At 42.5% G+C, this 23813-nt stretch overlaps 1 protein-coding gene and 1 long non-coding RNA gene across 4 annotated transcripts in view; both read left to right on the plus strand.

The window, feature by feature from the left end:
• LOC306929392 (cadherin-22-like) overlaps positions 1-23813 on the plus strand; it is a 125971-nt gene that overhangs the window by 85818 nt on the left and 16340 nt on the right. For all 3 annotated transcript variants that reach the window (XM_079509910.1, XM_079509909.1, XM_079509911.1), the window contains exons 9-10: positions 15881-15998; positions 20376-20525. In XM_079509910.1, coding sequence (XP_079366036.1) covers positions 15881-15998; positions 20376-20525 — 268 coding nt within the window. The remainder of the gene's footprint in view (positions 1-15880; positions 15999-20375; positions 20526-23813) is intronic.
• Positions 7710-8456, plus strand: LOC306929394. The gene is made up of 3 exons (XR_013790779.1): positions 7710-7850; positions 7936-8001; positions 8161-8456. It is a non-coding gene; the product is annotated as an uncharacterized lncRNA (long non-coding RNA).

Below are 23813 nucleotides of genomic sequence, written 5' to 3' on the forward strand. Positions count from 1 at the left end.
ATAAATGTCGATTTAGGGGTCCTTGACATGAAAATGTTTGGGAACCACTGGTGTATGGGACTCGGTTGGGAGAAAGAAAGGAGACGATGTATTGTAGAACATTCGCTCAGAACAGAACAGCTGTTCAGAGAGCTGTAACAGCGTTAGCATGTAGCTAACATAGCATCACAATTGAAAGTTGCAACGTTGCCACTGCCAGGGGAAACAAATGCATCAGGATGATCTGGCTATAAATAATCGATTAAATCACGGCACCGGCGCGATGCAGAATCATACACGGCCGCATTACGATGTCTTCATATAAAACTTTATAAGACGTCCAGCCCGACTGGTTTGCAATTGGAGGAGGTGTTTGTGTTGTGGAAGCACTAGCACTGCTGGATTATGGGTAATGTAGTGTTGGCTCACAGAAAGATGACTACATCGATGTCATTCCCGCTCCTGCACGCTCCTGTTGACTTTCAATCCCGTCCCGTCACGATCACGGGATTAATACAAATATTAATCCCATCCCGCGGGAATCCCGCGGGAATCCCGTGACCCGCGGGAGTCCCGACAAAATGTCAGTCTCTAGTGCATATCTCATGAACCGTTTGACCGTTGGCAATGACACTTTGATACACATATGTGTCTCCTCATGCCGAACAACTTTCGTGTTCTGACTTTTGACCTCTGACCTTTAGATCACCCGCCATTTTGAATTATATGAAAAACAGTTCAAATGTAACTCCTCCCAGAATCTTTGCTCAAAATGCACGAAAACTTCTACACGTGAACTTTGGACCTATACGGACAAATAATCGTAGCACATTTTTTCTAAGTGAAAAAATGAAGTTTTTATGAGCCAATGAAAATTGCGCGCGCACGCACACACACACACACACACTAAAGTTTATACTGAATGATGTTACTGTTTAGAATGAGTCAACTGACTGTGTCTGCATAGCTCAGTTGGTAGAGCTCTCGCCGTTGGACCACAAGGTTGTGTGTTCAAATTCGGGTAAAGACAACTCAGTGTATGCATTGTGTGCTGCAAGATTTGTGATGACTCAACTATAGAAATATTGAAGTAGATTACATTTTACCCATCAGGCACATGGCATCACAATAATAGAGTTACTAGTAACTGAAATAGTGTAATAAGTCTCATTTTGTAATAGTGTAATAAGTGTGTTTAGTGTAATAGTGTAATAGTAGTGTAATAGTGTAATACGTGTAATAGTAGTGTAATAGTGTAATAGTAGTGTAATAGTGTAATAAGTGTAATAGTGTAATATTGAAATAGTGTATTGAGTCAAATTTTGTAATAGTGTAATAAGTGTATTTAGTGTAATAGTGTAATAGTGTAATAGTAGTGTAATAGGTGTAATAGTGTAATAGTAGTGTAATAGTTTAATAGTAGTGTAATAGTGTAATAGTGTAATAAGTGCAATGTGTAATACCGTACTGTACTGTACCGTACTGTACCATATGGTACTGTACTGTACCATACTGTGCTGTACTGTACTGTACCGTAGCGTACTGCACCGTACTGTACTGCACCATACTGTACCATACTGTACCGTACTGTACCGTACCGTACTGTACTGTACCGTACCGGGACATGTTATGAGCATGTAGGTCTGCCTAACACACACACACACACGCACGCATGCAGCCACGCATGCATGCACGCACGCACACACACACACACACACACACACACACACACACACACACACACACACACACACTTTAACTGTGTGTGAAAACACACTGTAGTAATGGATAAAGACATGCCCAAAATGAGGACACACCTTCTTGTTACCAAATCACTGAATGGTTTTACTGTTTACAATATAGTCACTGATTGTCTCTGTGTAGGTCAGTCAGTAGAGCTCCCGCCTTCGGTCCACAAGGTTGTGAGTTCAAATCCCGGTACCGACAACTCGGCTCGTCAGTCTCATTTGTGCATGTTGTTCTTATTGCGCATTGTTCTTCTTCTATCTTGGTCCCGCTTTATCGCTGCTTGCAGCTATATTTTTTCTTCTTCTCCTTCTCCTTCCGCCAAAAATAGCTGTTCTGACTGAATGGTGCAGTCGGTTTTCGCGAAACGCGGTAATCTGGTAGAGGGCCATGCCAAACGGTGAATATGCGAAGCCCAAGACGATTGGCCAAATGGTGGCGCTATAGCGCTCAATTGAAAATGCTAACTTTGAACGTGCATAGCTCATGAACCGTTTGACCGTTGGCAATGACACTTTGATACCCATATGCGTCTCCTCATGCTGAACAACTTTCGTGTTCTGACTTTTGACCTTTAGATCACCCGCCATTTTGAATTATATGATCAGTACTTCTTCTCCTTCTCCTTCCGCCAAAAATAGCTGTTCTGACTGAACCGTGCAGTCGGTTTTCGCAAAACTTGTCAACATAATAGAGGACCATGCCAAACGGTGACTATGCGAAGCCCATCATGATTGGCCAAATGGTGGCGCTATAGCACTCAATTGATGCAAAACTTGCAAACTTGCAAACTTTGAACGTGCATATCTCATGAACCGTTTGACCGTTGGCAATGACACTTTGATACACATATGTGTCTCCTCATGATGAACAACTTTCGTGTTCTGACTTTTGACCTCTGACCTTTAGATCACCCGCCATTTTGAATTCTATGAAAAACAGTTCAAATGTAACTCCTCCCAGAATCTTTGCTCAAAATGCACGAAAACTTCTACACGTGAACTTTGGACCTATACAGACAAATAATCGTAGCACATTTTTTCTAAGTGAAAAAATGAAGTTTTTATGAACCAATGAAAATTGCTGGTTTGTGAAAATTATTCTTTTGCCTCTAATACACACATATGCTTATGTCACTTTACTATGCGAAGCCCATCACGATTGGCCAAATGGTGGTGCTATAGCACTCAATTGATGCAAAACTTGCAAACTTGCAAACTTTGAACGTGCATATCTCATGAACCGTTTGACCGTTGGCAATGACACTTTGATACACATATGTGTCTCCTCATGATGAACAACTTTCGTGTTCTGACTTTTGACCTCTGACCTTTAGATCACCCGCCATTTTGAATTCTATGAAAAACAGTTCAAATGTAACTCCTCCCAGAATCTTTGCTCAAAATGCACGAAAACTTCTACACGTGAACTTTGGACCTATACAGACAAATAATCGTAGCACATTTTTTCTAAGTGAAAAAATGAAGTTTTTATGAACCAATGAAAATTGCTGGTTTGTGAAAATTATTCTTTTGCCTCTAATACACACATATGCTTATGTCACTTTACTATGCGAAGCCCATCACGATTGGCCAAATGGTGGTGCTATAGCACTCAATTGATGCAAAACTTGCAAACTTGCAAACTTTGAACGTGCATATCTCATGAACCGTTTGACCGTTGGCAATGACACTTTGATACCCATATGCGTCTCCTCATGCTGAACAACTTTCGTGTTCTCACTTTGGACCTCTGACCTTTAGATCACCCGCCATTTTGAATTATATGATCAGTACTTCTTCTCCTTCTCCTTCCGCCAAAAATAGCTGTTCTGACTGAACCGTGCAGTCGGTTTTCGCAAAACTTGTCAACATGATAGAAGACCATGCCAAACGGTGACTATGCAAAGCCCATCATGATTGGCCAAATGGTGGCGCTATAGCACTCAATTGATGCAAAACTTGCAAACTTGCAAACTTTGAACGTGCATATCTCATGAACCGTTTGACCGTTGGCAATGACACTTTGATACACATATGTGTCTCCTCATGCTGAACAACTTTCGTGTTCTGACTTTTGACCTCTGACCTTTAGATCACCCGCCATTTTGAATTCTATGAAAAACAGTTCAAATGTAACTCCTCCCAGAATCTTTGCTCAAAATGCACGAAAACTTCTACACGTGAACTTTGGACCTATACGGACAAATAATCGTAGCACATTTTTTCTAAGTGAAAAAATGAAGTTTTTATGAACCAATGAAAATTGCTGGTTTGTGAAAATTATTCTTCTACCTCTAATACACACATATGCTTATGTCACTTTACTATGCGAAGCCCATCACGATTGGCCAAATGGTGGCGCTATAGCACTCAATTGATGCAAAACTTGCAAACTTGCAAACTTTGAACGTGCATATCTCATGAACCGTTTGACCGTTGGCAATGACACTTTGATACACATATGTGTCTCCTCATGCCGAACAACTTTCGTGTTCTGACTTTTGACCTCTGACCTTTAGATCACCCGCCATTTTGAATTCTATGAAAAACAGTTCAAATGTAACTCCTCCCAGAATCTTTGCTCAAAATGCACGAAAACTTCTACACGTGAACTTTGGACCTATACAGACAAATAATCGTAGCACATTTTTTCTAAGTGAAAAAATTAAGTTTTTATGAACCAATGAAAATTGCTGGTTTGTGAAAATTATTCTTTTGCCTCTAATACACACATATGCTTATGTCACTTTACTATGCGAAGCCCATCACGATTGGCCAAATGGTGGTGCTATAGCACTCAATTGATGCAAAACTTGCAAACTTGCAAACTTTGAACGTGCATATCTCATGAACCGTTTGACCGTTGGCAATGACACTTTGATACCCATATGCGTCTCCTCATGCTGAACAACTTTCGTGTTCTCACTTTGGACCTCTGACCTTTAGATCACCCGCCATTTTGAATTATATGATCAGTACTTCTTCTCCTTCTCCTTCCGCCAAAAATAGCTGTTCTGACTGAACCGTGCAGTCGGTTTTCGCAAAACTTGTCAACATGATAGAAGACCATGCCAAACGGTGACTATGCAAAGCCCATCATGATTGGCCAAATGGTGGCGCTATAGCACTCAATTGATGCAAAACTTGCAAACTTGCAAACTTTGAACGTGCATATCTCATGAACCGTTTGACCGTTGGCAATGACACTTTGATACACATATGTGTCTCCTCATGCTGAACAACTTTCGTGTTCTGACTTTTGACCTCTGACCTTTAGATCACCCGCCATTTTGAATTCTATGAAAAACAGTTCAAATGTAACTCCTCCCAGAATCTTTGCTCAAAATGCACGAAAACTTCTACACGTGAACTTTGGACCTATACGGACAAATAATCGTAGCACATTTTTTCTAAGTGAAAAAATGAAGTTTTTATGAACCAATGAAAATTGCTGGTTTGTGAAAATTATTCTTCTACCTCTAATACACACATATGCTTATGTCACTTTACTATGCGAAGCCCATCACGATTGGCCAAATGGTGGCGCTATAGCACTCAATTGATGCAAAACTTGCAAACTTGCAAACTTTGAACGTGCATATCTCATGAACCGTTTGACCGTTGGCAATGACACTTTGATACACATATGTGTCTCCTCATGCCGAACAACTTTCGTGTTCTGACTTTTGACCTCTGACCTTTAGATCACCCGCCATTTTGAATTCTATGAAAAACAGTTCAAATGTAACTCCTCCCAGAATCTTTGCTCAAAATGCACGAAAACTTCTACACGTGAACTTTGGACCTATACAGACAAATAATCGTAGCACATTTTTTCTAAGTGAAAAAATTAAGTTTTTATGAACCAATGAAAATTGCTGGTTTGTGAAAATTATTCTTTTGCCTCTAATACACACATATGCTTATGTCACTTTACTATGCGAAGCCCATCACGATTGGCCAAATGGTGGTGCTATAGCACTCAATTGATGCAAAACTTGCAAACTTGCAAACTTTGAACGTGCATATCTCATGAACCGTTTGACCGTTCGCAATGACACTTTGATACCCATATGCGTCTCCTCATGCTGAACAACTTTCGTGTTCTCACTTTGGACCTCTGACCTTTAGATCACCCGCCATTTTGAATTATATGATCAGTACTTCTTCTCCTTCTCCTTCCGCCAAAAATAGCTGTTCTGACTGAACCGTGCAGTCGGTTTTCGCAAAACTTGTCAACATGATAGAAGACCATGCCAAACGGTGACTATGCAAAGCCCATCATGATTGGCCAAATGGTGGCGCTATAGCACTCAATTGATGCAAAACTTGCAAACTTGCAAACTTTGAACGTGCATATCTCATGAACCGTTTGACCGTTGGCAATGACACTTTGATACACATATGTGTCTCCTCATGCTGAACAACTTTCGTGTTCTGACTTTTGACCTCTGACCTTTAGATCACCCGCCATTTTGAATTCTATGAAAAACAGTTCAAATGTAACTCCTCCCAGAATCTTTGCTCAAAATGCACGAAAACTTCTACACGTGAACTTTGGACCTATACGGACAAATAATCGTAGCACATTTTTTCTAAGTGAAAAAATGAAGTTTTTATGAACCAATGAAAATTGCTGGTTTGTGAAAATTATTCTTCTACCTCTAATACACACATATGCTTATGTCACTTTACTATGCGAAGCCCATCACGATTGGCCAAATGGTGGCGCTATAGCACTCAATTGATGCAAAACTTGCAAACTTGCAAACTTTGAACGTGCATATCTCATGAACCGTTTGACCGTTGGCAATGACACTTTGATACACATATGTGTCTCCTCATGCCGAACAACTTTCGTGTTCTGACTTTTGACCTCTGACCTTTAGATCACCCGCCATTTTGAATTATATGAAAAAAAGTTCAAATGTAACTCCTCCCAGAATCTTTGCTCAAAATGCACGCAAACTTCTACACGTGAACTTTGGACCTATACGGACAAATAATCGTAGCACATTTTTTCTAAGTGAAAAAATGAAGTTTTTATGAGCCAATGAAAATTGCGCGCACGCACACACACACACACACACACACACTAAAGTTTATACTGAATGATGTTACTGTTTAGAATGAGTCAACTGACTGTGTCTGCATAGCTCAGTTGGTAGAGCTCTCGCCGTTGGACCACAAGGTTGTGTGTTCAAATCTGGGTAAAGACAACTCAGTGTATGCATTGTGTGCTGCAAGATTTGTGATGACTCAACTATAGAAATATTGAAGTAGTTATGAACGATTGTCTGCCTAACACGCAGGCAGGCAGGCAGGCAGGCAGGCAGACAGGCAGGCAGGCAGGCAGGCAGCTTAACTGTGCGTGAAAACACACTGTAGTAATCGATAAAGACATGCCCAAAATGAGCACACCTTCTTGTTACCAAATCACTGAATTGTTTTACAGTTTACAATGTAGTCCCTGATTGTCTCTGTGTAGCTCAGTCAGTAGAGCTCCCGCCTTCGGTCCACAAGGTTGTGAGTTCAAATCCCGGTTCTGACAACTCAGCTCGTCGGTCTTATTTGTGCATATTGTTCTTATTGCGCATTGTTCTTCTTCTATCTTGGTCCCGCTTTATCGCTGCTTGCAGCTATATTTTTTGTTTGTATCTGTCATCGGTGTATGTTGTTCGTCCGGAGACTGCCCATTATTCCGACATCCCATTACTCCGACTACATGGCTTTGTGAGTGGTTAGGTTTAGGGTTATAGGGTTAGATATAGGGTTACTAATGCGGCGAGTCGGTCCAAACACGATGTCGGAACAATGGCACGGCACCGTCCGCCCACCCATTAGCCAATTTTAATATAGGATAGTAATGGATGGTTATGGTTATGTCTGTTTTTCCTGTATGTAACCCAGGTTTATAATTGTCTGTATTGTCTGTATTTGCATCCCTGTTTTGTATGGTCACGGTGCCATCTGCATCAGGTCACAGCTCATCACACCGATCACTCACTCACTCACTCAGTCACACCAGTTTGAAATCAGCAATCAGCAATCACCACCACACCCTAGTATAAAGCACAGCACTTTTGTCTCAGTCAGAGAGGTGCACATCACTGGCTGTGGCAGGTCTGTATCCCCTCTACAAACATTTTACTATTTACCAATCTTTATTACCAAACTCTATATTAACACTGATCAACATTGGTTTTAGACCTCAATACACACTGGTGAACGGATGAGCTGGATGCACCTGCACTGAATTGAATTGACTGAATTGGTGAGTTTATTGTTTGTTTGAAATGTTTGAATTGTTTTGTTTGGTTATTTTCATTTGATGTTTTTGATGAACTATTTGATTTGACATTTGTAAATGTTTGATTTGTATGCTACTTTGATTATTTTTACAAGATATTTAATTTGGCCTTTTTGTATTCAGGCCAGGTTTTTCCCCTTACTCCATGAAACCATGAATGATGATGATGAAGACGAATACAATGGCGAGCTAAGTCCAAGAACCTGAAACGCACTCAAACACACACTTCCCCCCCCCCCCCCCCCCCATAACTACTCCATACACTCAAAACACTGCCTCACACATTACCCCTCTGACCTTGACTTTGAACAATTGAAGCTGAACAATTGACTCTGACCTCGACCTGAATTTACTTTGTTTATCTGATTGATTGTTGTTGTTTGTTTTACTTTTGTTTTTCAATAATAATATCATATTAAGCATAATTTTCAGTCTCCTGGGTTCTTTATGATTTCAATGCAAATTCCTTCTACCACTACACCTACTTCTGACAGCAGTACTGGTCCCAACCATATTCTTATTTCACGAAGTATATGCTACATGTATCATTGCATGGGGTGCATATCTGACCCAGTCAGCCATTTGCTGGTTGAGCATAAAGTACGATGCTTTCTCTGCTGCAGCGTGAACACATCGCTGTCGATAATGTGTGCATGGAAAGAAGTTCGATTTTGTGTCACAGATGGTTTGCGTCATTATGATTTTTGCCTCTGCTTTGTGCTTGTGTCTGTGTGTGGGCGTGCAGGCGTGCAGGTGCCTGTGCATGAATGCACATATAGGAACCACATAAATAGGACACAGAAGTAATATTTCAAGGATGGTACATTATAATAATATAGGATGTGAGTCTTTACCTCATTTTCTCTACTTCTGCAGAGTGAGAATTCTACGCAGAGGCTCTACGAACAGTGCACACCTCAGTGAGCTCAAGGGCTAGGATAGATTTACTGGGAGATCAGGCTCTAATAACAAACAGACAAATTACATTTGTCTTCGAACTAGAAATTCGCAGGCCTTCAGCCCGCTCACTTCTAGCGCCACGTGTCGCAAATAGGAAGAAGGAAATTGCGGTAACAACGCTAGTTGTGTGGATTAATACATTTTGTAATGGGTGGCCCCCAGTGCCCCCCGCAAAATGACCGGAACTACTTAATATTCACCAAAACCAGACCAGAACTCCCACCCCAGGCAATCAATTAATACATTTGCAACGACTATATTAATGGCAAGTATGTCCTACGCTTTAAGTAAAAAAATGGGAACTAACTCTTTAAGACATGAAAGGGACAAGGACAGACAGATACACAGTTTATAGTTGTTTATAGTTATGTCTGAGTGTGAGACACTACCACCATTATATATATGGGTTTGTTTATGGTTATGTCTGAGTGACATGGCCCGCCCAGTAGCCAATTTCAATATAGGATAGCCCAGTTTGATGTCGGGTCAGTCTCATATATGCAGATTCATAGTAGCCCAGTTTGATGTCGGTCAGTCTCATATTATGCATATTCATAGTAGCCCAGTTTGATGTCGGTCAGTCTCATATATGCGGATTCATAGTAGCCCAGTTTGATGTCGGTCAGTCTCATATATGCGGATTCATAGTAGCCCAGTTTGAAGTCGGTCAGTCTCATATATGAGGATTCATAGTAGCCCAGTTTGAAGTCGGTCAGTCTCATATATGCGGATTCATAGTAGCCCAGTTTGAAGACGGTCTGTCTCGTATAGGTGGATTATGTGCATGACCATTATGTGCATGCCGTTGCATGCACATAATAAACTTTCTTTCCTTCCCACTTCAATTGTTCTACTGAACAACCGCCACATAGTTCATAGCTCTTAGTGGGGAAGGGACTTCTTGACCATTCGTCTGTATCTGATTGTTCTTACCTTGTGATACTCTTGTGATACTTTACCTTGTGAATACTCTTGTACTTTTTATATTCATATACCTTTTCGGATTGCAAATTTGCACTGTTCTCTTGTGATACTATAGCTTACCTTGTACAATGCTGCTATTGTGTAATGTCTGTCTGCGTCCTTAAAACGTTGATGTACTACTGCACTTTTGCCCAAGACAAATTTCCCCTTGTGGGACAATAAAGTATATCTCATCATCTCATCTCATATGGGCATAGTGGTCCAATCTGTCACTCAAGGTGACGTGGCCATGTTTCTGCCAGCCCTCCCAGTAGCCAGTTTCAATATAGGATAGATTTATTGGGAGATCAGGCTCTGATAACAAACAGACAAATGTTTGTTTTGGTTTGTGGTGATCGTAGCATATGACGGCAACAGGCAGTCATTCTGCTGGCATCATGAACAAATATGCTACAGTTTTTGGAGTTTTTGTTACTATATGGCATGTAAATATGGTAGGGAAACGTGTATATACTGTATCTGGATGAAAAGGGGGAAATCTAGTGTGTGTGTGTGTGTGTGTGTGTGTGTGTGTGTGTGTGTGTGTGTGTGTGTGTGTGTGTGTGTGTGTGTGTGTGTGTGTGTGTGTGTGTGTGTGTGTGTGTGTGTGTGTGTGTGTGTGTGTGTGTGTGTGTGTGTGTGTGTGTGTGTGTGTGTGTGTGTGTGTGTGTGTGTGTGTGTGTGTGTGTGTGTGTGTGTGTGTGTGTGTGTGTGTGTGTGTGTGTGTGTGCTCTAAGCACAAAATCTGGCAACCATGGCCAAAGTATGTGCTTGCTCTAAGCACAAAATCTGGCAACCATGGCCAAAGTATGTCGTTTCGTAGATCTGATTGCTTGTTTATGTGAAATCTGGCAATCCTGTTTGTTTTGGTTTGTGGTGATCGTAGCATATGACGGCAACAGGCAGTCATGCTGCTGGCGTCATGAATAAATAGGCTACAATCAATCAATTAAATCAAATCAATAGTTGCTATACTTCCAAGTCAGTTTCTGTGGTGTCGAGTGTGTATGCCTAGTTCACACCTACAGTACGTCAGAGCAAAACGTGCTTTTGGTTGGCTGCCACTCTCACTGTCTCGCCACACAGTGGGACAGTGTCAGTTGCTCCTGTCCACATGGTCAATGTGGTTATTGAACCTCGCCGCTGCTGGTGTTCGGCATTGGTCTGTTTGTGCCACATTTGACACAGTAAAACCTGGAGTGTTTTCAGGGCTAATTTAACACTCTGGATGATGTGAATGGATAGGAAAGCAGGATCATCTAGCAAGTAAACACATTTTAGTCATCATCAGATTATAGCTGGCTGTTTGCTAGTGTTGCAACTGGCAATGATCACAGTTGATCAACAGCTTATGCTTTCAGTGATTGTCATTCTGGCAGCATACTAATGATCACTGTGTCCACTGCTGTGTTGATTTACTTTGAAGTTTGACCTCATTGTTGTCATGGCAACTCTAGAATACCATTATCTACAGTACTGTTGTTAAATGAGTACATATGATATTTTACACGGAGGACAGTTGACAGTTGTTGACTACCTAATGACTGCATTATGCTGTTAAGTCTATCCATACACATCTGATGGCTCTGATTACAAGGAAGAATACATGAATGACAGAAATAAAGTGACATCAGAAAGGATGATATAACTCATCAACTAAAACAAAAAAAAGAGAATCCCCTGGAAGCCTGAGGCACATTGTATCACACCGTGTCACAGAAATGTGTTCATTCAACACATGTACAGGAAGCCTATAGACGAAGACAGAGCATAAGTGCGATCCACCGCGTGGCACCACAGCTACAGGGCAGTGCTCTGTGGATTCCTCTAAGGCCAGTGTGATATTCAGCCAGCTCTACCATCATCAGTGGTTGATAATATTTCAGGAGAGTTTTTTTTCTTATGAGCCTTGTTAAAGTTTCCTGCCACAGAAATATAAAAATCACACTTGTGTGAAGTGAGGGGCACCCACTGTGGCTGCCACATGACGTCGCCAGTGGGGTCCTGTTATTTCCATAGAATTGAGGGGCGCTAGGCATGGCCAGCTTTGAGTGTTAAACATTGAATGTTTTTTAATTGAATTGTGATTGGCCAGAATGAGATGATGTATGATGATAAGAGCACCCGTCACTTGGGGTCCTGTTTTTTTGGGACATTAAATTCATAGACTTGGCTGCCACATGATGTCATTTCTGAAAGCCGGATTTAGTAGAGTAGGACCTGGACTACTGAACTACTGAAGTTGTCCCTTGTTTCCTGGTGCTATTGGCTACATGGCCATACCTTACATAAATTGTTGCCAGTAGGATGACGGGCAGAAGGGGCTTGCTGGCCCAATGTCTCAGTTTGACCAGAACTCTGGCTGGCTTCCCTCTATCTTCACCAGCAGCGTTTGCATGTGGTGATGCCTGCGATAGTTCCAGCAACCTACGGAGCTGAGAATTTGGGTTGAAAAACTCTGTAATATGGTAAATGCCAATCTAATGTCCAGACGTAGCCTTTATGTGCAAAAACAATTTTGCCATACTACTGTTTCCACTACTAAGGAAACAGATTGCACAGTCGGGGTGTGAACGTCACCTACAGTATCAGCTTGTGCTCTGATGCTGCTAAAGGGCTGGTGGGATGAGAGGGTGGATGAATTCTCACCTCCGTTGAGGCGAGAGGCGTCTCTGGGGGACAGCTTGCCATTTGTTTGCCCAGCAGTTCCTCCTACAGGATGTTTTCCTTTGTGTCCGACTTCAAGCACAGGTCACTGTTGTTGCTTTAAATGCTAAATGCGTGAACCAGCTATGCATAACATTCACCCATTCAGTGACGTAGACTCTGTGGGGCGGCGGGGCTCCAGCCCCCATGGGAAATTAGACCTGGATATATATATTCGCCTCGGTTCGTCCCGTTTGTACCGCACCAGGTCGCGCCGCGCCCGTTGGCGCAATTTAGCGGGCCCTCGTGATGATTATAAATACATTTCGTCTCTGCACCAATGTCAGAGGCAACCATGCAAATTTAACATTCATTTAATATATTTTCTTCACTAGTGTTGTGTGTGTGTGTGTGTGTGTGTGTGTGTGTGTGTGTGTGTGTGTGTGTGTGTGTGTGTGTGTGTGTGTGTGTGTGTGTGTGTGTGTGTGTGTGTGTGTGTGTGTGTGTGTGTGTGTGTGTGTGTGTGTGTGTGTGTGTGTGTGTGTGTGTGTGTGTGTGTGTGTGTGTGTGTGTGTGTGACGGCTTGGCCTGTTGTAGCGCCACCATGAGGCTGATTTGAAAACTGTCAAGTGGCATTTCTTCCTCAGCCTAGTGGGAATATGCATGCACAGTTTCACCGCAATCGGACGCTGCGTTGAGTCGTTGTGGCGATTGGTACAAAACGGGTACTCCTGAAAAGTTTAGAAGCCAATCATAGGCAATGAAGGTGGATTATGAGAAATCAAACAAACCCGTCTTGATCACATGACTATGGAGAGCATGTGTACCGATTTGCGTGAAATTTGGATAACATCTGAAGGAGTAATATTAGAAAATGTGTTTTACATATGTCGGCCTCCTGGTGGCGCTATAAAGAGCAGATGTGCAGAGGTTTTTCCTTGGCCTCTAGGGAGTTGGCATACAAAGTTATCCACAAATCCGTGCAGTTGGAGGTAAAAACACTTTTCGGCCAGTTATAGCGCCACCATGAGGCTGAGTTGAAAATGTTCACGTGGCATTTCTTCCTCGGCCTAGTGGGAATGTGCGTGCGCAATTTCACGGAAATCACACGATGTGTTCATGATTTGCAGCATTTTGTTTGAAACTGAGCACTCCTGCGAACTTTGGAAGCCAATCTTAGCCAATCAGGATGGAGTCTGAGAAATCTGAAAAACCCGTTTGGTTGAATGGCTCTAGAGAGACTGTGTACCAATTTGCGTGATGTTTGGACAAAATCTGTAGGTGTACTGTCCAAAAACTTGTTTTGCACAAAGCGGCCTCCTGGTGGCGCTATAACAGGCCGTTCTGGAAATTTTGGGGCAGAGGTTCATCGTTGGCATCCAGGGAGTGTGTGTGCAAAATTTGGCATCGACCGGGTTAACGGTGCCGGAGATTAGCTGTTCACAGACGGACACACGGACGGACACACGGACGGACGGACGCACGGACGGACGGACGGAGTGCAAAACATACTCTCTCCCCATGCCTTCGGCCTGGTGGAGACAATGAGGACACAGTACATCAACCATAGGAAATTGTTTTACATAACACTGTAGGCTATTTTATACGGTTAGCCAAGCCTAATTTATACTCTGCAATGGTGTCGCTTGCCGAAAGGAACTATTTTCAAGCCAAATCATTTTTCCAGGAAGAAACAACATTGTACAATGGACCATAAATGAAACTTAACTTAAGTGTGACCATAGAATGAGTGTCAACTAGATAACGTGCCCCTCGGGGCACAGGTCTCCACCAGGGCAGGTCAGGTTGTGCCCTCCTGGTGGCGCTATAATAGGCCAATGTGAAAAGGGTGCCATTTCTTCTTACGCCTTGGATGGCAATTGGATGATTTGAAGTATTTTGTTCCAAAAATGTGTTTTGCAAAAATCCACCTGTTGGTGGCGCTATAACAGGCCAATGTGAAAAAGGTGGGATATATTCCTCAGCCTAGTAGGAACGTCTGTGAAAGATTTCACTTAAATTGCACACTGCGTTCATGATTTGAGGCTTTTTGTTCAAAACGGGTCAATCCTGCAAATTTTGAAAGCCAACGTTAGCCGATTAGGATGGGATATGAAATATCGGACAGTTCTGGCTTGAACACATGACTATAGAGATAGTGTGTAACGATTTGCGGGATCTTTGGACAGAATCTGGAGGAGTATTATCAAAAAAAATGTTTTTCAAAAGTCGGCCTCCTGGTGGCACTATAACAGCCAGTTCAGGACAATTTGGGGCATATTGGTGGCATCCAGGGAGTGTGTGTGCAAAATTTGGCATCGACCAGGTTAACGGTGCCGGAGATTAGCTGTTAACAGACGGACGGACGGACGGACGGACACACACACGGACGGACGGACGGACGGACGGACGGACACACAGACGGAGTGCAAAACATACTCTCTCCCCATGCCTTCGGCCTGGTGGAGACAATTAAAAAAAGGTTTTTAGGAGTAAGGAATAAGAGTCAGAGCCATATGCTGTAGGCCACAGACAAAAACCTCTTACTACAATCTTACTTACAAATCTATTAATATATCATACTGTAAGCTTTCAAGTTGAGTCTTTCTTTTTAAAGTATTAATTTATGTTGCACTGTATATTATTATCAGTGTTTCCACCAAAATAGTGGACCACAAAATAGCAATAGTGTCCAGGTGTGTGAAATGGCCGGGTAAAAAAATAAAAAATAGTAATAATAATACAAATAGCCAAATCGCGTTTGTGAATATATTTATAATTTAATAATAATTTAATAATAAGTAGTAACATTGCACAGAAAATAATAGATAATACATTATAATTAAAAAAATGAATGCCTGTCTACAACTGGCCCCCAGTGGCAACCTGTGTCGGCCAGTTATAGCGCCACCATGAGGCTGAGTTGAAAATGTTCACGTGGCATTTCTTACTTTCTTTTTTTTTTTTTTATCCCACGATTTTGCAACCCATTTTTTCCACCCAGTGTCAATTATCTAATGTAATCCTGGGCGCTACACTTCCTCTGTCAACCTGGGGAGGCAGCGGACTGACCTCATGCTTCCATCTATGCATGAAAAGTCCAAGCTGATTATTTTCACCTGACAGGGGAGAGTTTCCCGGCCGGACGTAGCGTGTGGAAGGAACACATTATTCCGACCAGTTCCTTTCCCCTCCATCAGGCGCCAGGGGGGGTAAACCTGTGTCTTACTGACACTTCTTCTCTTCTCTATGTGTTCCATCTCTCACTCTCCAGTTAATCCACACCATCAGCGTGGTGGACAGAGATGAACCCCAGTCTGGACATCGCTTCTATTTCACGCTGGCCCCCGAAGCCTCCAGCAATCGACACTTCACTCTCTGGGATGTCAAAGGTGAGAGGGCAAAGGTTACTGGCAGAGACGTGGCAGGCAGCAGTAAAATGTGGCAGGCAGTAGTAAAATGTAAAATAAGAGAAACTGAACAGTACACAGTAGCCGACTACACTACATAATGATAAACACTGCTGTATTTCACTGACATTTCACCATAAGGTCATACTGACTGGAGAGCAATGTGTTAACATCAAGTTGCACTAACCATTTATCTCCCAGGGAACTACTGTACAAGACAAGAGTTAAAGTCAAAGGTCAAGTGAATACCTAAAGGGGAAACTATAGAGCCAAATAGCGTTTGTGAATAAGTTTTTCTTGGCAAGTAGTAACATGGCGGATATGGTTGCTGTACAGAACAATTTTGGTGTTTCAGAAAGTTTACATAATCACAGGGAAGTATTTAAAGACCACTACAATTCTTTAAGTAACTGACCATTTACCCTGCCCTGTTGCAGTAAATTCCCAATAATTGCATACTCGGTACTCCACATTAGAGCCCTGCGTGGGAGTGATTTATTGATCCTGCCCGCTCCCATTGAATTTCAGACCAATCCCGCCCGCGCCCGCAATGATTTTATTTTTGACCGCCCGCGGTGAGCGCCTGCCCACAACAAAAAATTAAGTCACATTTAGTCCCGCACCATCCGGCAATTGTATCGTTTCGTCCTGCTAAGCAATATTTCCATTGGGATAAAAAATAAATTTACCCAAACAGTTGCTGAGATTGAGAAGGCGTGCATGCACGAGAGAGGAGTTATGTGTGTGAGGAGCTGATCACAGTCACAGATAGAGGAAACGTGTTTTATTAGGCCTATTATGCTATATATATTATTATTGTGTCACAGTCTCACAGTCACAGACATTGCGCAGCAGCGCACACATGCATGCTAGAGAGAGCGAGAGATAGAGAGAGAGAGAGAGAGAGAGTGAGAGACTGCGTGTAGCCAAATATACTCATCGGGTGTGTTCTGTTTCACGTTATTGCTGAGTAACCCGGGCTGTTTTTGATGCAACTGCATAATGTAAGGCTACAAAAGATCCCTCATACTGCTGCCACTTTATTTGGACATAAACTTTTTCCCGCCTGGCCGCCTCTGTGTACTGTTATTAAAAAACATTGTGCCTTTAGAGCCAAGTTGGATTCGATGTTTGCGGGTGCCTGGGAAAGAAATGAAATATATCCGAGCGATCAAAATAAGAAATTTGGCCTAAAGTCCAAACCACACCGGTAGGGACTCCTTGGGACAAAAGCGTTTTAAGGTCAACCACACCAATGCAACTCATTGAGTTGCAACGAGTTGCATTAGTGTGTTTGACCTTTAAAACGGTTTAGTCCCAAGCAGTCTCTACTGGTGTGGTTTGGGCTTTTTAAGACCCAGCGTGCACGCTCAGAGCTGTGCTGTGCTCTGGATGTTGTCGTGTAACGCACCATCTGTTATTGGATATACTGTAATAACATCAGATTAAGGAAATCCGGAATTCATCTTTAAATTGTGGTTAGGGTTAACTCTCTCTCTCTCTCTCTCTCTCTCTCTCTGTCTGTCTGTCTGTCTGTCTGTCTGTCTGTCTGTCTGTCTGTCTCTCCCTACAACATACGGTATATGTATATCTTCACAAAGACAGGCAGAGCGCAGCACAGACCTTTATCCTCCCACCTCCCTATTTTCCACTCCAGTGTCTTCTCTACATTTGTCAACCTGTCACACTCAATCTGTCACTGTCGTGTTCTCCCTATCACGGCCTCACATCACATTCATGTCTCCGTACCTGTGACAAACATAATGTCAATTCAATTATCTTGACAATGTGACATTTCACCCCTAAAATGGAAGTGAATTTCTTTGATTAACATCAGTGTTAAAAAGCTCTATATTGTCATAGTACTCATTGCTGTATAGAGTGCTGTACAGGAGTCTCCATGTCTCTCCAGCTTTTTATTAAACAGAAAATGCATTTTCAGAAACTGAAACTGAAACTGGGATACCAATTTTATCTAATCAGGGTAGAGTACGCAGTCAGGATACAGATTAAACAAGTGGAATTGTAAGTGATGACACAGAGAAATGAGCAGACAAATTTGGAACTGGACCTTTATAAAAAATTAAGCTCATAAATAGCTGCTCTCTCCTGATTGGCTGAAATTGGCTGAAATTCTGATAGCAATGATTACTATCAGAATATAGTGATTTAACCTTTTAACAAAAAACTTGTTGTTTTAACCAAAACATAATACTAAAGGTGGTTGCACACTGGACGCGTTTTTCGGAAAACCGATGGAGAAACGTCGCTAAAAATCCGGGATCTTTACTCTTCCTTTTAAAATGATGCTTTAAATGCATGATTTAAAGGAGATATTTTCTTTTCCTTTTACATTATTGATCATTTTAGTCAAACTGTTTAAATCAAACTTGTTTGTGTGTTGATTAATGCTAAGTTTAGTGGAGTCGCTGGAAATAGTCAAGCCAAAATGCCTGAATCTGTCCTATAGACTGTCTAAAGCCTCATTTATGCTTTGTCAAATGACAGTGTTGCGACGCGCTGTGAGCTTGCAGATCAGCTATTTTCAGCGAGCGACATCCTCACACCATGGAGTGTCAATGAAGCGTAAGACAAGAGGGAGTCTCCTCTGAGGCAGATGGAGAGACTGATGGACGAGACCACTGTGTAAAAGTCAAAAGGACAATGTCATGGGAGTTGCACTCAGCACAAGTTCCGCTGCATAAACAGTAACATGAAGATTGTACACCACACGTGCCAGAGAAGTGCTTGTGGATGGAGAGAATGACAGTGATATATGTTCCCAGGAGATGGATTGCTTTGTATCCCTTATCCGAGTCTATCCACAGAAGCTGCTCTGACTATTATTTGTCAAATCCTCCTCCCGTATATGCTGTGATACATTTGTCTATGTCTCCTGTGAAGAGTGTGTATGCACACACACACACACACATGCTGAAGTTTAATTTTCAAACAGTGACCCTTCCTTTTATTTGACTGAAAAAGATTACCCGGTGAATGTTAACACCACGCAGCCAATTCACTTTGCTGTTGGAATGATTCAACCCTGAGTGTGACAATGCCTAGGCTGTGCCAGCTCCCCCAGATGGAGTGGTCCTTGAACTGCTTATATTGTTGGATTATCTCTGGGGTTTGTCATGCCACGCTTTTGTTCCGTTCCTGTTTGTTTATTCGAGTCGCCATGCAGTGAACAAAACAAAAACTCTTCCGCTCCAGCGATGACGAGGACTACAAAAATATATGTATTTATTATCACACAGCAAACACAACATCCTCTCATCCAATCAGGGACCCAATTATACAATACCTTGAACTCATTTACTGTTAGAATTGATTCAGTCTGTAGTCCCTTCCCTGCCGCAGCCATGCAGCCACATGTTTTTCTCTGAAGACCCCAACATTCACCCCAAAATGAAACACAAGCTAAATCGGCCAAAACTAATTTGGCTGCCGTATTTTTCATCCGAAGTCATCCGAAGCGTTAACACTTTGACTCATGAACACGAGTTAATTTACTGTTAATTGACCGGTATTAAAACTGTTAATATTGTAATCGCGAGGTAGCGACGATTTAGTAATCAGCCGCTAACATCGACGTTCTGGATGTCAGGGTGCTGAAAGTGGACTGAGTGAGGATGTGAGCCGAGGCTAGAAGCGTTCAGTAGCACACTGTCTTGCTTGCAGTAATAATAGGACTTCATTTGGGAAAGGCTGTAAATTTAAATAACGACGGTTGAAGTAACGTGGGTGAAATTCTTGGTTGTGCAGCTCATCATTGCAGTTAAAAGATATATAGAGAGAAGAGCGTAAACGTGCAGTACATGACTAATCTACATCAGGGGTTCTCAACGTTTTTGGCAATGCTTTGGCCATGTCTCGCACCCCCCACCCCGCCATTCAGTTGCAAAATAATAAAAAATAATAATACTATAGTACTACTTTATAGAGCGTCGCAGTCCCGCCCCCTTTCATGACGACGCCAGGCCCAGGAAATGATTCCCAATGCATTTTTCCCATAGACATTTCAAAAAGTTACGCAGCGGACAAAGCCAACTGGAGTTGTGACAAATCATGACAACTTACACAATGTTTTGGACCAAACAAATAAAATAAAACATAAAATGCTATAAGTCTGTATGAAATGCTATCTAAGTTACATAAGTTGAGTCTTTGCATATGCCTGTAAGGTCGCCGGGGCTAGGACAAGTTATACGGGCCATGATGGAGTCTGAAGAGGTGGGTTTTCAGACTACGGTGGAAGAGTGAGGCTGCAGTTCTGATCTCTCTCTCTCTCCCTCTCTCTCTCTCTCTCTCTCTTCCCATCTATTTGTCACCTTTCCTCCGCCCCCACCATGCCAGACAACACGGCTGGTATCCGCACCCAGCGTTCAGGTTTCAACCGCCATGAGCAGAACGTCTACTTCCTGCCCATACTGGTGGTGGACAGTGGGCCTCCCTCCCTCAGCTCCACAGGCACGCTGACCATTCGCATATGTGGCTGCGACCGTGGTGAGTTAACCGCCATTTATACTAAGTTGTGTTCTTCTTCTGGGTGTCATGCACCAGAAATAGCTTATCTAAAAGTTCACAACACGTCGCGACGCATTATGCATTTTGAGTTTATGTGTTCGGTTATTTGGCGATGTTGTGCCCGGGCTCCGACCAGCCCATGCAGTAGGCAGAGTTAAAGTGACTAACACGCACAGTGAACTAAATGCTCCAATGATAGCTTATATTTGATGAACTCAAACGTGCATTTTATAGGGTTTTTATTAATTCATGTTAATCATAAACACTTACAATCATACATTCACACGTTCTGTTCACACTTCCCCTAACTTCCCCCAACACAAGATGAATTCAGTATCCCGGATTCTGGGTTACAGTCCTATTGGTACAGTTCTATCTGCTCTGTTGGTAGGAATTCTAGCTATCATTTGAACACTCTAATCTCCCAGATCATGGTACAGCTTAGCTTGTCATTGTTGACTCTCAGACTTAGTTCAGTGACACATTAATGGTACATTAAGTGTGGCACATTAAGTGAAGTGGTTTTAAATCTAATCAATGGAGAAAAGAGACACAAATAACACTTGGTTACCATCTACATCATATCACATCAATTATTAATAATGCACAATTATATATCGCATAATACATTATAGCATATAATTACCGCTGGTCTCTGTCTGCTACATGCATCACGTTCGGTGGTATTGGTGAATCTAATTACACTTTGTGCCATACAGAATAGTCACAGTGGGCCCTGACTGAAGTCACACCTTCATGCTAACACTTTCAGCCAATCAGAAGCCACAGACCATCCTGCCTGCACCTCTGGCTACAGCAGCCAGCTCCTATTACAGTCTCTGTAATGCCCAACTACTTTAAACTGTTTAGATTATTACAGGTATTTATCATTTAGCCTTTTTACCAACCCAATATATAATAGGTTATTAGAACACATTTAAACAATTGAAGAGGAATTAAAGATTGGTTACTTCAATATTGTATGTTCTAGCTGAGTTGACTCTGCCCTGTGAAAGGAGTCAATAATGGCCTGTCTTACAACAGGAGAGGGCCGTAAAACCCCCGAAAACCACCGGTCTGTTTGTAGAATGGAATGTGGGGACCTGAGCTCTCCCACTCTAGAGGAGCTGCTTATATCTCCAATCAATCTGACCCAATATATAATTTCTCATTATGAGTACAAATCTCGCACACCCATAAATAACCAAACACTCCTCACGTCAGTGATGAAAATTGATCTGGATATTCATTTTTCATAAACTGAAAGATTATTTTTGATATTAATTTTTTTTCGGAAATATTATTTTTTGATATTTGGGCGCATGCCATTTTTAGTAATTTCGGAACCTGTTAAATAATACTGGATCCACATACTGAAGTTATAACATTATACAACTTTGAAAAACACATTAAAATAAAACACAACCCATTAACTGCATAAATCAATAAAACAATGAAAATAATAAAAGGTTTACATGCGTCGATATCGTGGACATTTTTTGTAATTATCCCAACGCACCCTTAAGTATTAAATTCAGTTACAGCTAATCAAACTTATGTATACTTGTAATAATGTGATACAGTGCATCTCCACTTTTGTAGGAGAGAAGCTGTTTCTGTCATGTCAGTTAGGGGTCACCTAACTGACATGAACTTTTGGTCACCTGTCCGTTTAATTTGATGGCTGTTTGCCCGGACAAAGCTTCAGACTTATCTAAACAACCCCCTTGTTTTGAGGAAGAAGACAGTTTATTTTCCACACAAGACTGGTTCCTTATCTTTAAGAAACATTCTTCCCGTGCTCCCCCACCTCTGCAAACGACTCTTGGTTGCAGAACGGGCCCAGTTGGTTAACAAAGTTTAAACAATGCAGTTTATTACCCCTGGTTGTTTCCTAACCAATCATGATCACAAACTTGCCTTAGTATTTTGTCACCGTGTTAGGAACCTCAAATTGTGATTTTAACAAAATAATCGATTTTGCATCTCAACAACTTGGTGTCATTTGACTTTTTGGATTTTTTACTTTGACTTTCCCAAAAGCAACCCAATTGAAAATTGCAAATCCTTGCAATATTTAACCACATTATGTGTCTTTCACACATGCAGTCTTTGTGCTCGTGTCTGTGTGTTAGTTTGTGCGTGCGCGCACACGCGCTCACGCACAAAACCCACTTGCACTTTGAGAGACAGTGTTCCCCCCTCCCAATCGAAGGAAACGTAATCATTTTACCAGCATTCTTTTTTACCTTTGTCCATTTTCCATAAGGACTTAATTGGCACAAATTAAATCCACTTATCTGCTACTCGTTCTAGTACAGATATAATGAACCCACATACATCATCACATTTATATGCACTGGTAGACACACATCTCGTGTGTGAGTGTGTGTGTGTGTGTGTGTGTGTGTGTGCTGTTTGTGTGACATCTTGTTGTCACTGAAGCCCCAAGTGTTCCCTGCTGTAGGAACAAAGTGGGTAGAGAAGCATTTCACATGCTACTCTTTCTGACCCAGTTCTGATCTCGCTGGCATGAAAGCGTTCACCCACCCCCATCTTTTTCCTTTTCTAGGATCTAAAAGGACAGGAGCCATCGTGGCATTCTTCTCAGCCGCTTTACACACTCGACACAACAAATGTGTCGACACTGCGGTTTTCTGTACCAGACTGGACTTTGCCATTCCCGGTTTGCCACCCTTCACGGGGGCAATCTTCGGGTGACCCCTCACGAAAGTCACCCCAGGTTTCCTGGTGTGTGCGTCATGCTCCTCCGCCCGTTGACCGCGTAGACTGGCACCAGTAATGCCACAAATCACGCTCAGCGTTTCTGTGGTGATGAGGATCGACGACCCGTCGGCCTTGCCCACGACGTTTGCGGGCATGGCTCTGATGATGAACGGTGAGGCGTAGGCAGCCTCCAGTTCCTCTGGAAGGCTGCTCACCTGTTCCGCTCCTGTTGACAGCTGCTCTGCTGCTGCTGTCGGTTCTGCTTGTCCTGCGTCGTTCGCAGGTGCGACGTCTGCCGCTCGTTGGTTTCCCACTTCGATGTTCGGCCATTCCTCCTCTGTCGAAGGCTGCGGAACTGCGTGGTTCTCGTCGGTTCCCTCAGCTCTGCCCGTAGCCGCTCTTGGCCTGCTACGGTACTGACTGAGGGCTTGTCCTGTCGTGGGTTCGTTGCCCACGGTAGAGGGCTCTGGCTTCCCTGCATGGATACTGCAGGCACCAGGCTCCTCCGTTGTGACAGGCTCTATCTGCTCCCAGCCTGGA

This window comes from Electrona antarctica (assembly GCF_951216825.1).
Source record: "Electrona antarctica genome assembly, chromosome: 9".
NCBI classification, from domain to species: Eukaryota; Metazoa; Chordata; class Actinopteri; order Myctophiformes; family Myctophidae; genus Electrona; species Electrona antarctica.